This window comes from Stenella coeruleoalba, assembly GCF_951394435.1.
Source record: "Stenella coeruleoalba genome assembly, chromosome: 8".
Classification (NCBI taxonomy): Eukaryota; Metazoa; Chordata; class Mammalia; order Artiodactyla; family Delphinidae; genus Stenella; species Stenella coeruleoalba.
This window is the reverse complement of record NC_137154.1, coordinates 13343845-13356802: the sequence shown is the minus strand read 5'-3', so window position 1 is coordinate 13356802 and position 12958 is coordinate 13343845. Positions and strand designations below refer to the sequence as shown.

General features: G+C 49.0%; 1 protein-coding gene across 1 annotated transcript in view; it reads right to left on the bottom strand.

Annotated features, from left to right (window-relative positions):
- The window catches only part of LRP4 (LDL receptor related protein 4), a 49950-nt gene that overhangs the window by 34665 nt on the left and 2327 nt on the right, over positions 1-12958 (bottom strand). The window contains exons 2-5 of the mRNA XM_079928417.1: positions 2363-2509; positions 1102-1218; positions 550-663; positions 77-193 (exon numbers count right to left, since the gene is read on the bottom strand). Of these exons, the coding sequence (XP_079784543.1) occupies positions 77-193; positions 550-663; positions 1102-1218; positions 2363-2509 (495 nt within the window). The remainder of the gene's footprint in view (positions 1-76; positions 194-549; positions 664-1101; positions 1219-2362; positions 2510-12958) is intronic.

Here is a 12958-nt window from a genome sequence, read left to right as displayed (position 1 = left end):
AGCCTGGCCCTCAGCCCATGGCATGGAGCCCTCTGCCCCATCCCAGCCCAAGAGCCTGAGTTCTGGGGCCACTCACGACAGCTCTCCTCGTCAGAGCCATCTTTGCAGTCAGTGTCACCATCGCAGTACCAGTGCTCAGCGATACAGCTTCCATCGCTGCAGCGGAATTCCTTGTCGGAGCACTTGCGCATGTCTGGGGGGACGCAATGGGACAACAATCCTGCAGGAGCCCCACCGGCAACCCTCCTGCAATCCTCCCTGACTCCCATCCTCACTGCCCCTGGGAGTCTGACCCAGGCCCTGCAAGACACCACAGATTCGGTGCAGACTCCCAAGGGGAAAGCCGAAGCCCTGGAGAGACTGGGCCTCAGGCTCCTATTCTGTGGTTCCTGGGGGGTCTGGCTGCTCTGCCCCTCCTGCTCTCCTCCAGCTGCTCCAGGCACCTGGGCAGTTCAAGGTTCGGGCAGTGCTAGAGCCCCTGCTGCTCTTTCTCCCCATGGCCATGCCATCCACCAGCCACCCCGCCTGCCTCCCTGGAGCCCCGCTCACCACACTGCTCATCGCTGTTGTCACCACAGTCGTTGTCACCATCGCAGTGCCACAGGCTCCGGATGCAGTAGCCATTCTGGCAGGGGAACTCGTCTTCCTCACACTCCCGCGGGGCTGTGGGCACAGAGCGGTCAGGCTGCTACAGGCAGTGGAGCCAGCGCCTGGGAGCCCAGCAGAAAGCCTTGCAGAGCAGAGCAGGCAAGCAGCTCAGATGCTTCCCAAGGGAGCCTAGGAGGTGGCTGTCTCCGGGGGCTTATCTGACCAAGAGAAGAGGTGGAAGGACAAGAGCCAAAGACCACGGGCTGGGGCATCATTTTCAAGTCTTTATTGAATTTGTTGCAATACTGCTTCTGTTTTATGTTTTGGTTTTTTTGGCCGCGAGGCATGTGGGATCTTAGCTCCCCGACCATGGATTGAACCTGTACCCCCTGCATTGGAAGGCCAAGTATCTACCTCTGGACTGCCAGGGAAGCCCCTGTGGCATCATTCTCTGATTGAAAATTGTTTCCCAGCAGAGCTTGATGGAACCTGCCCAGTCCCGCCAGCACTCACGACAGTCCTGCTCATCCGAGTCGTCCTCACAGTCGTTGTCCCCGTCACACACCCAGGAGCGGCGGATGCACTTGCCATTGTCACAGTGAAAGTCAAGAGGGGAGCAGGTGGGTAGCACTGAGTCCCCGCAAAAGAAGGGAAACGAGTGTCAGTCTGGTGCACTTACTCAGGCAGGCTCAACCGGGCCAGAAATCCTTTGGTAACTCCCTGTCTGAATTACAGTCCTTCCTCACAGACTCCTACGCCTGCCCCCAGCTGATGGAGAACCAAGCAGAAACAGCAGTTAAGAAGCCAGAGCTTTCTCAGGGAGTGGTGGTCAGGGATTCAGAAGGCAGGAGAGCCCAAGGAGCTCAAAACCACTAGGAGAGCAGTTAAGGAAAACATGAAAAGACAAACAAAAGTATTTTTCCCCATTTCCTCTTATCAAATGATGATTGACACACCTGGGCTCAATTTCAAGTTCGAGAACTCATCACTTATCACACAAACCAGTTACCCTCTCTGAGCTACAGGTTCTTTGACTGTACAATGGGGATAATTATAATTGACTCAGCGAGGTCTTTTGACACCTCCAAAGTGCTACATGAAAGTGAGCCATTTACCATCATCACAATTAGCTAAACTGGTTAGGGTTAATAAGGTCCAGGTTGCAGCTTCACTCTTCTGAGACTAATTAGCCTCCCTCAGATATAGGTGCTGCAGGGTGGAGACTGCACCCCTGAATCCAGACAAGTAACTGGCTCAGGAGTAATATTACTACATATCCAAGACAGGATACCCTAGCCTGTTGTGCATGTTACGACACTAGGGGAAAGGGGAGATTTCATGAGAATATGTGATTTCTTACAGAGTTTATGTTATTTGAAAAGGTGTGATTACAAAGAATACCAACATAAGAAACACAGAAATCCTCGGCATCCACGTATAGTATGCACATTTTAAAATGCACAAATATGCAATAGATACACACATTCACATAAATACAGAGAGATCTATTTAATTAAAGAGACCACCTGTAATTTCAAATGTTTTCTCCTGTACTTGTTTCAAAGTTTGTTTTATTGGCCATACATGCATGGAAATATGGGAGGGCTGAAGCCATATATATTGTGAAGAAACCACCCATCTGTTAATATCTGTCACCCTCGAGAGAGTCCAACTTTGAGTCTGACACAGCTGATGCACAGAACACGCCATCACACCTGTCCTTGCTCCCTCACACCTTCTACCACTTCCCAGCGTCCCATGGGGAGGTTCTTACTACATCCGTCCTCATCGCTGTGGTCCCCGCAGTCGTTGTCTCCATCACATTGCCACTGGGCGGGGATGCAGGTACACTCGCCGAGGGCACTCACTGCACACGTGAAGTGGCTCCGACCACAAGCACACTCAGGGCTGCTGGCTAGGCCTGGGAAGAGGGAAGAGGAACCAGTGAGGGCTCAGCTCCCATGCAACCAAAGCCCATTCCAGGGGGGCAAGGTAGAGGAGCCAAGTCTAGGAGCACCGTCACCTAGGAGGCCACAGTGATGCTGCAGGGAGGTGTGGACCATATAATCGTGCCTTCTCCCTCCTCCAAGGCACAAATGGTCAAGAAGATACCCTCTGACTTTGGGCTCACAAACAGTCCAGTATCCCTTCTATGACAGGGTTTTTTTGCACACACCCCCAAAGGCCTAGGGACAAATGATGCCACCTAGAGGGCTGGTGGTCTTGAGGAAGGGGAGCCAGGGACAGCATGGGCGACGTAGAAAGGTTTCCATATCCTTCCCTCCAAAAGTAGGTGGAGTTATGGATGCCTTTGCCTCTATCCAGGACCAGGACATTGGCCAGGGAGAATAAGAAATAAGAGCGGAATTAAAATGCTGGAGCCCCTTTAGGGATAAGAAATCACACGAGGGAGCAGGGAGCAACAGGCGCTGCTGTGAGTCCCTGAGTTAGAACTCGCTTTAAGGAGGGTGACCAGGAGAAGCGGGACCGGGAAACCAGGCTGCCTCAGGACAGAGCGACTGGGACCAGTCAGGGCCTTCTGGTCTGCGGGACCGGCCACAGCCTGGAGGAAGGATGGCAGAAGCAGCCCCTCCCGCAGCCTCCGCAGCACGCAGCACGCAGCTAGGCTTCCCTATTGAGCATCCAGCTATCTGCCTGGCCAAGTCCCATGACCGGCTGCTGTGCCCCCTCCCCAGCGTGCCCAGCAGGATGCCCTGGGATGGCGTGTGAATGGCTCGGTGCCCCCGCTCCAGCCTCAGCTGGAACAAAGGGTTCTGCCAGGGTCACCCTCCCCCCTCCCAGCATTCATCTAACCCGCTGGGCTGCTGCAGCTGGGAAAGAAGGGGGTCACCTCTCCCTTGCTCATCTCCTCCGCTTGCTTTCTCCTCCCTTTCCTCCCCTCAGCTGGGCCTTGCCCTCAGGCTGGGCTGGAACAGGGAAGGAGTCAGCTCCCGAATTGCCATCCCGCTTCCTTTCCTATTTACAGGGCCCAGCTTCTCTCTCGGCTCATCTCCTTGACTACATCCTCACCTTGTATTATATTACTCAAGCCAGCTTAGGGTTTAGGGCCCAGAATGAAAGGGTGGACTGTTATTCCCACCAAAAGCAAAAGGGGAGCCAAAGACCCCTCCCTCTCCACTTCAACCCCAAGGATAAGTGTAAGCATAAAGCAAGGGCCCCTAACCTGCAAATGGATGGGAGGGACGGCCAACCTTTGGTATCTGTGAACCCCTGAAACGACAGGCAAAGTGTACGTTTCTGGAGTGAAGGACCACAGCTTTCACCCAATCTTCAACTGAGGCCTTGCCCTCCCCCTCCACATGCTAAGGGAATCAGCTGCCCTAGAAAAGATGCAGGATTTCCTGCAGAAGCCACGGGAATCCATCTGAAAGGAGCAGCATCTCTATACCTCATAGGAAGGCCCCACTCCAAGCCCAGCACTCCTGTCTCTCCAGATCTCTCTGCAAGTACAGGACAGAGGATTCTTCCCAGGGAAGCACTGAAGACCCAGTCCCATCCTCTTGGGCCTGTTCTGAGAGCACTGAGAAGGGATGAGGGCTTTTTTCACTCAGACCCTGGGCACCAGAGCCTGAGGAACTTTTGTAAGTTTGACCAGCTCATCACAGCGATAGGCACTGCTTTAGGGAACTCTGGCTGGGATGAAAGAGCAATGACTAAGTGTTCCAGAGCACTCCATGCCATGGGGCTCACCACCAACACGCTGACCTCTTTCTCGGGGAAGAATGGTGAAGAGGAAGAATAAGGCTAAGAATAAAGCTAAAAGTCATCCCAATGAGGGATGATTTTTCTCCTTCATTGAAGACTGGCCTTAGTTGAAGACTGGGGGCATTTGGCAATGCATGATGACGTTTTGGTTGTGATTGGTGGTACCGGCAGCATCTAGAGGATAAAGGCCACAGATGCTGCTAAACATCCTACAATGTACAGGGCAGGCGCCCACCACAAAGAAGTTATCCAGCCTGGAATGTCAACGGAGGTTGAGAAATGCTGCTAGCCACGCACAGCAGGGAGCGGGGCCACACCAAGGAGGAGATCAGGGTAAGGGGGTGACAAGAATGGAGAGGAAGAGGGGGCACTGGGGGGAGAGGAGGAGGAAGCACTGGACCTGGAGCACACAGAGCTGGGTCCCACTGACCAGCTGTGCCCCCTTGTACGAATCCCATAGCCCCTTAGCCTGTTTCCTTGTGTGTAAAAAAAGCCGCAAGGGTTGGACATGAAGATAAATGTGAAAGAGGCTAACCTCCTGCCTGGGAACACCAAGGATGCTCCAGAAATGCATGCTGGGGGTGTGCAGGCATGAGGATTTGGGGGCTAGCTTTTTCTGAAAGGCCTTGATTTTAAGAACCTCAGTACGAGGATCAGGAGATCAAGGACAGCAGCATTTCAGGCTGCATGCAAGTCAAAAGGAATCCACAAGGTAAAAGCGGAGCCTTCAGGGTTTTGTTTAGCCTCCCCCCCGGCCCCCTTTTGGCTGAGTGATAGCAGAAGTCCTGAGTTCCCCCTGCAGACTTCAGGAACAAAGCATTCCATCCAGTGGGCATCAAGTTAGTTGCTGAAGAGTCATGACTTCCTGCATGTCAGAGCAACATCTGAAGGTCAGGCAGCCGGCGACAGGCAAACTCTTGGCTTGGGTGTTCATACAGTAAACAGACACATTATACTCCAAACCCCAGCTCTTCTGGACAACTGCTGCCCCTCTGGGATCCTGGGAGGTGGAATTCTGCCTTTTCACTCAAGTCCTGGCTGTGATCATAAAGGACAGCTTTTAACCCTTCTTAACTAAAAGAATGGTGAGTGAAGAAAGGATACAAATGACTGCGGGTGGCAAAACGCGGACTTCATTTTAAGAAGTGTTCAGTTAGAACACTCAGCTGTGCTTCTGGCCTTGAAAGCTATTTGCCAGCCACGCTGCAAGCTACCGTGGCCTCAAAGGGCATGGAACCTTCAACCTAATGCAATTCAACATGGAAAAGACCTCCTCCCAAAGTGTTCACTATCCCTGATCATCAAGTTATTCAGTTTTTAGGATACATGGTAATGTGCTCATAGGGCCTTCCTGGGAGGTTAACCAAAATCTCAGCCATCTGACCACTTTCTCACTGCTTTCTTCGGAAGGAAAGCAGGGAAACGCCCATCTGCTGACACTACCAGACACAGTGTAATACGTGAGAGAACACAGATTCTTGAGTCAGAGAGGCTGGAGTTCAAGTCCTGGTTCTACACTAACTCTACAGCGTTGAGCAAGTTAGTTAATGCCTCTGAGTCTCAGTTTCCTCATCCATAAAATGGGAATAACAACAGTTCTACCACAAAGGGTTTTGTAAAGATTAAATAATCCATGTAGACTGCTTAGCGCAGGGCTGGCTCACAGCAAAAGCTTCATAAAAATGCAGCCATCATTTACTGAGTACTTACCATGTGCCCTCCAAATACTTTTCTAAGTGCTTTTCTTATGCCACATCACTGAATGCTCTCAACAACCCTGGGAAGTGGCACTGTTATTATTATCACCACCTTACCGTTGAGGACACTGAGACACAGGGAGGGGAAGTCTGTTGACAGGTCACACAGATACTAAGGGTTGGAGCCAGCATTCACACACAGGCAGGTCAATTCCAGATCCTCTGCTCTTAATCTCTTCATGAATACTGCCTCCTAATAAGTGGTATCGCTATTATGAGAATTTCCAATACCCTGAGATCAAAAAAGGGGATTTATAACACTGGGATTTGGGGGTCCTTTCTGCATTCTGGATTGGCAAATGTGCGGTGAGTTTATGGATCTCAAGCAGTGACCTCTCCTTCTGGCTACTGCTGAGGCTAAAGGCCAATTTCCCTTGCCCTAAGGTAAAGTAGTAAAGCAAGGAGAGTATGGAACCCTAGCCCTTCGAAAGAGTGCCTCGGTACTGTGTGGGTCCAGAAAAGGGCAGGGCTTTAGACAACAAATGATTATGTTTTGCAGTTTTTCTTGACAGTTTGCAAGCTACGTCTGCATACACACTTGCGTTCTCATTTAATCATTACAGGACTACCCATTTAATTGGTAAGATCACCTACTTTGGCCCAGGTCATGGGGTGAGTAGGAGAGCCAGGATGGCAGCCCCATTCGGACCCTTAGACCAATATTCTTCTCTTAATATGATCTCAGAATCTGGACTTTCAATAAAGCTTCCCACTGATGCACACTCAAGTTAGAGAGGCACTGCTGGGAATTCCCCTGGCTGTCCAATGGTTAGGACTCTGTGCTCTCACTGCTGAGGGCCCAGATTCGATCCCTGGTCAGGGAACCAAAATCCCACAAGTCATGAGGCACAGGCAAAAAAAAAAAAAAAAAAAAAAAAAAAAAAAGAGAGGCACTGCTCCCGATCGCCCCACAGAAAGCTCAGCTCAAGGTGGACCACACCTGTCACTTGGAGGCCCAAGGTGTACAGTGACTATACACAGCTACAGAGCAGCTTTTTCAAGTTGAACCAGAAATGAGAAGGCTTAAGGGGTGTTCTGTGAGTGTTGGGATATGACAGCTACCCCAACGTGGAAGGGATTACAATGGGAAAGGGAGGAATCATCACTCATATAAGTGAAGGATGTTTTATTTCATAACATACCAAAGCTCTCTTCTCTTCTCCTAACAACTGGCAGCAACGGTGAAGATATAAACCTTATTTAATGAGGATAAGTTATTTGGAATGACTTTGAACTACATCCAGGCCAATCAAGGGACCAATCCACTGATTTCAGCTCCTTGGGCAGCTTACTCAGTAAGCGTCTCTCACTGAAAGGGAAGTCCATGCAGCAAGACAAGACTAACACAACTGAAAGGGGTGACAGCCAAAAGCCATATGGAAATGGATCTAGTCTCACCCAAGAGATACCTGCAGTCTGGAGAGACTCGGGTAGCTATACAGCCACTGTTTGAGGGGACAGAGCCTGCACAGAAAACATTGGAACCAACACCAAACAAGGTAAATGGCTGGCAGTAGAAGGAGGCCAGAACATGAACCCTTTCTTGATGCTGCCCCACCTGGACCCACAAAGCCCCAGCTGAATTGAAAGCCCCTGCTGTGTGCCCCAGAGGCCCTTGGTGTCTCCTCTTACGGTAGCATTTAGCTCACTGTGGGACCATTGTTCACTTACTAGACCAGAAGCCTCTTGATGGTTGGAATTGTATGATACAGAGCTTTGTATTCAGTGCACAGTTCAGTGATTGGTATGTAGTGATGATCAATATAAGTTTGTGAAACGAATGAATGACACATTCCATTAGAATTTTGTGACAGTTGGGAGTCATAGGAAAAGAGAAGCCCAGAATATGAGAAATAAAAGTGGTTATTTCCTACCTACCCTATACTCAAGAAAACAGGAATCTTCTTTTTAAGGTGGCTTCCTAGTTCTATCCAGCTTAAGTTCACTCCTTTCTCCAACAAGAGTTCCTTTCACTGGCTGTATTATCAAGCTGTGACACTGACATGCCGTGACTCTCCTTATTTCTGTCCCTAGATCCCTAGAGGCCAGCCTTACCTGGTTTGAAAATCTATCTGATAAAGTCTTCTCCTAGTGGGCCCCCTCTAAAGTGATACCATAAATCACATGATTATTGGTCCCAACAAGGTCAGCCTTCTCTTGCCACTTTTAAACACAGAAAAGAAGTCCTTAATGGTCAGCTTCCAAAGTTATGAGGCAGAAGAGCATAGTGTTAAGAACATGGAAACAAAACTAAGCTAATTCCTGGCCATTGGACCAGGTATAATCTCTTTATACCTTAGTTTTTCATCTGGAAAATTGAGATAATAAGAGCCCCTACCTCCCATGGATATTATGAGAATTGAATTACTTAATTCATAAAAAGCCCTTAGCATAATGCCTGGCATATACTAAGCTCTTGATAAATGGTAGCACCTACTATTGCTATTATAGAATTTGACTCATCCAGACTGTCTTATCCATCCACCCCATGATTAAGTCCTAATATTTCAGGGCTTGAGATGTCGAAAAATCCAACTGTGCGCCAAGCTGCAGTGCTGTTCCCATGGGTTAAGCTGGTGGCATGAGTGACCACAGGAAGAGGTGGGAGAGAGTCTTGTGGCAAGAGTCCTGCTTTACTGCCCTTCTCTGGGGGAGCTTGAAGTACATGGTATCCTTTATCCTTACCTAATTTATCATCAACCAATTCTTAGGAGGCAAACATAGAAAAGAGCATTTAGAACCTAAATTACAGAGCAATTTAGAAATGGATTAGTTTCCTTTTTTATGAATCGGGGGTAATAATAGTACCTATTTCATAAGGTTGCTGGGAGGTTTAAATGAAATAATACATATAAAGTAGCTATTATACATAATACACAAGCAGCTATTATTGTTGTTGTTGTTGTTATTAACCCCATCATCTTCATCTGTGTCCTCTCTCTCAACCCAGTAACGTAGCTACCTCGCCATACAGGCTTCTTACCCTGCCTAGAAGCTTAGTCAACAGATTTCACAAATCCAACAGGGATTGAATGTGGCTGTGCTCTCTGAGGGGCTGCTCAAAGTACTGCTTTCCTCTCCCCTTACATCTCAAAACCCAAGGTCCACAGAGTAACATGTGGCTTCAGGGAGCAACAAACCATATCTCCCCTTCTGGGAGCTTTTTTAAGCCTCACTCCATCAAGAAGCACCTGAAAGGTAATTCTCATAAAGAATTATGAGAATTGGGATTCCCTGAGACGATGAAGACCGAAAACACAGAGGAGAGGGCAATCTAAGATAAAATACAGACAGTCCCGACCAAGACATTCTGGTATAGCTTAGCTACAGAAGATTCTATGCTAAGAGGCAGTATGGATTAGAGAGTTAACAGTTTAGGCTCTGGGTTCAAATCCTAGGTCAGTTACTCACTAGCTGTGTGATAGCAAATGGCCTAAGCCTTAGTTTCCCATCTGTAAGACAGGAATCTAACAGAATCTACCTTATAAGGATACGGTGAGGAGTAAATGTGATAAAACACGCTAACACCTGGAGCGCCAGCAATACAGCAAAAGACTCACAAATGTGAAATGCCCCAGAGATACCTTTGTAATTTCTAGACCACACGTCCCCAGCTTGTTGGGCAAAAATGGTCACCAGAGATCACTCCCAGAGGAGCAGAAATTCTCATTTGGGGGAGGTATATTTTAAAGTCATTCACTTTTACTGCTTCTCTGAACCTGTGGTTGAAATTTCTCACTTCAACTGACAGTGAGTGTGGCAGGGGAGTGGAAAAAGGAGGGAAATCCCCTTTCTTATTTACTAGGCTTATGGATATTAGAAGCTGGCATCTGTATTTGGTTTCCAGAAGGCTGTAGTCCCTAACAGTGAAACTATCTCTTGTCCTCATCCATGCCACGGTGACAGTCGGGTTCCCAAGGCTGGGGCCAACGAAGGGAACATTTGGAGCATTTCCCCCCCACCCCTGCCCTGCAGGCCAGGCAGGAAGCGGAGCTGCAGAGCGAGGAGAGATCACTGGAGGTGCTTCCAACCTCAAAGCTTCTTTATTTCACGTGCTAATCAGGTGTTTCTCCCAATACCCTAATCTGTACCTGCCTGGCCCTGCACCCAGATGGGACAGGGGGAGGGACACTCTCCTCCAAAAAGGTGCTGCCTGGAGCCAGGAGCTTCCCGGCCCCAGAAAACCTCCGGTGATAAATTATGCAGCAGCACCTTTGTGCTGCCTCTCAGCCAGATGGGAGGTTTGCTCCCAGTCTTTTGTTTCCGGCTTTGCTCGCAACTCCGATCCTCCCTGGCTCAGCACAGAGGTGAGGGGGGAGCTCCTGTAGGCCATGTCCGGGCTTGCAGCGAGTCCCGAGTCTCCGGCAAGGCTTTTCTCGGCTGGGGCTCAGGCAGCGCCCTTCCCCTTCTCACTCTAACCTGAATGGGCAGGGGAGCAGAGCATTAGGGAAGCTTGCAGGCAATCCACTCAGCTGTGAGCAAGGATGGGAATGCCTACGTGCCGTGAAAGAATAAAGTTTGCTCAGAAGGGCGTAAGAGGTGCCCAAGGGCACCAAGGATGTTTGCTTCTTGCTAAATCAAAAATGCAGAACAGAAAATGGAGTCAAACGACAGCCAGGGAAGCTAGAGAATCAGCTCTTTTGAACGGCTGCTCTTGGTTATGGTCAACTTGCCGCAGCCCCCAAAACCATCACATCTCTGGCACCAACTTAAATGGAAGAAACAAAGAGACAACAGGGGTCAAACTTGGGGGTGGAGGAGCTGGGGGCTGGGTGGGGGGAGGGAGGAGCGAGTCTTGGGCTTGAGACCTGAATCAATTATCCTTGCACGCTGACAGGATTCCTGATTGAAGACAGTAGTCATGAAGGAAGGCAGCTCCCCAACGCCCGGCCCCCAAATTGGGGCAATTACTATCTTATGAGCTCTGGGGCCTGACTCCTTTCCCAGGCCAGTGGGAGGGAGAGCTTGGAATTCTAAACTGTTCCAGCTACAAGAGACCTCAGCCAGCACCTCTCACCCCGGGTCACAGCAACCTTAGGGTGAGATGCCTGGCTGCATCCCTGACCACAATGCTTTTAACAGGGAAGCTCTCAGAGGAAAGCCCCACATCCCAGGCCCTCTCCCAGGAGAACTAAGGCAGAGTGGGCCCCCTAGACTCATGGTATCGCTTAATCTCTTTTTTGAAGTGTGGACAGGATGGAAATATGCTTAGGTTTCATTAGGTTTTCAAGGGGGGAAAGAAAGGGCAAGATCTTTAAAAAAAGAAAGCAAAAAACCAGCTGAAATGAAGGGCTGAGCCTCCATTTTAGCACATGACACTGTAGTATAACTACGGTTGTCTGGTTCCCCGAGTCCAAAGGCAAGAACCGTCTCTAATCCACTTCTGCAAGCATGCTAACAAGCAACTAACATTTACCCAGACCTGTGGTAACAGAGTAGTTGTCAGCTTCTGTGCCGAATGGTTTGAACATACTATTATTTCATTTAATTTTTACAATATCCTCACATGATAATTTATTACTACTCCACCCCCGCCCCCCACTTACAGATATGAACCCCGAAGTTCAGGGTGATAAAGTGTTTTGTACAGGGTCACAAAGATGTGGCGAAGCCAAGATTCAAACCCAGGCCTGCCTCTGCTTCTTGATCACAGAGCTATGTATGCAGTGATTAGATTAGCACTTGACAAATGTGTGTCTGGGGAATGAATGAACAAATGAATGGGTGCAGAGCCCAGTTTAGGGAATGCTCCTGAGTGTGCTGGGGAGAAGGAACTGACCCTGTCAGCTCGAAGCTGGAAGGAGAGAGGCAAGTACAGGCATTCATCAGAGCTATTTATAGGGCCAAAGCCTGGCTCTGCCAGCCAACCAGTTGGCAGGAAGGCTTTCCTGGGATATTGAATCCCACCAGGCTGAGAAGGGGAAAAGGTCTTCCAATGCTGAAGCTGAGATGGTAATCCAGACACAGTCTGGGGCCAGATGCCCCATGTCCAGGCAACTGTGACAAAACTCATGGCTAAACTGCGTCAAGGAATGTAGAGACTGTGGCTGGAACAGGCTAACAGACCTAGTCAGCCATGGGCATGGAACTGTCTCGAAATTATGAGATGTGTCCAATCACAAAAAAAGACAAGACTACTTTTTAAAGTAGTCTCCAAAATTCTGTTCCTATTTTGGAAGCCCCTAGGATGAATCTTCTCTTCAAAGGAGAAGCAACATAGCCAGTCTCTCCCATTTTCCTTCTTCTTAGGGATCAAGATTAGCAGTCAATCCATAGAAAGAATGAGAAAGACGTGTAAAATATCCTGTCCTCTGTGATTTCCTGTGTTCTCTGTTGGCCCAGAAAATGGACATGCCCAACGTGCTCTGTATCAGACATGGTCATACTCAGTTCCCTTGCACCTGTCATTCTTAATACCATGTGCCAGTCCCAAAGATGTTATCTGATATGCAACAGGGGACAGAAGAGGAAATCCAAAGTCAGTGACAAGCCAAGCAACTTTCACAAGTCCAGTAAGATCAGGGACAAGGTCAACCAAGCACCATGAAAACACCAGATGGAAAAGAAACCAGTCTCAGCTCCACTCATTTGCACTCATCCTCAGATATAACCCTCTATCTACCAAAGCTTACCTGGAAGAGATCTCCAAGACAAACAGGGTTTCCACTCTTCAAATGGTGGTGGATTGTCTGAGGCCTCACGTCAACCCTCAATAGGCAGATACCCAGGGCTATTACCAGCAATCAAGTTCCCTTCCAAAATCTTTAAGGTTGGAGTATTATATAGGCTCAGGCCAATCCCACAGGCTCTAGGAAAAGCCCCAAGTACTAGCAGCATCCAAATAAGCACCTTATATCTTATTGTCTTGAATTCATTCCTAGCGGAGG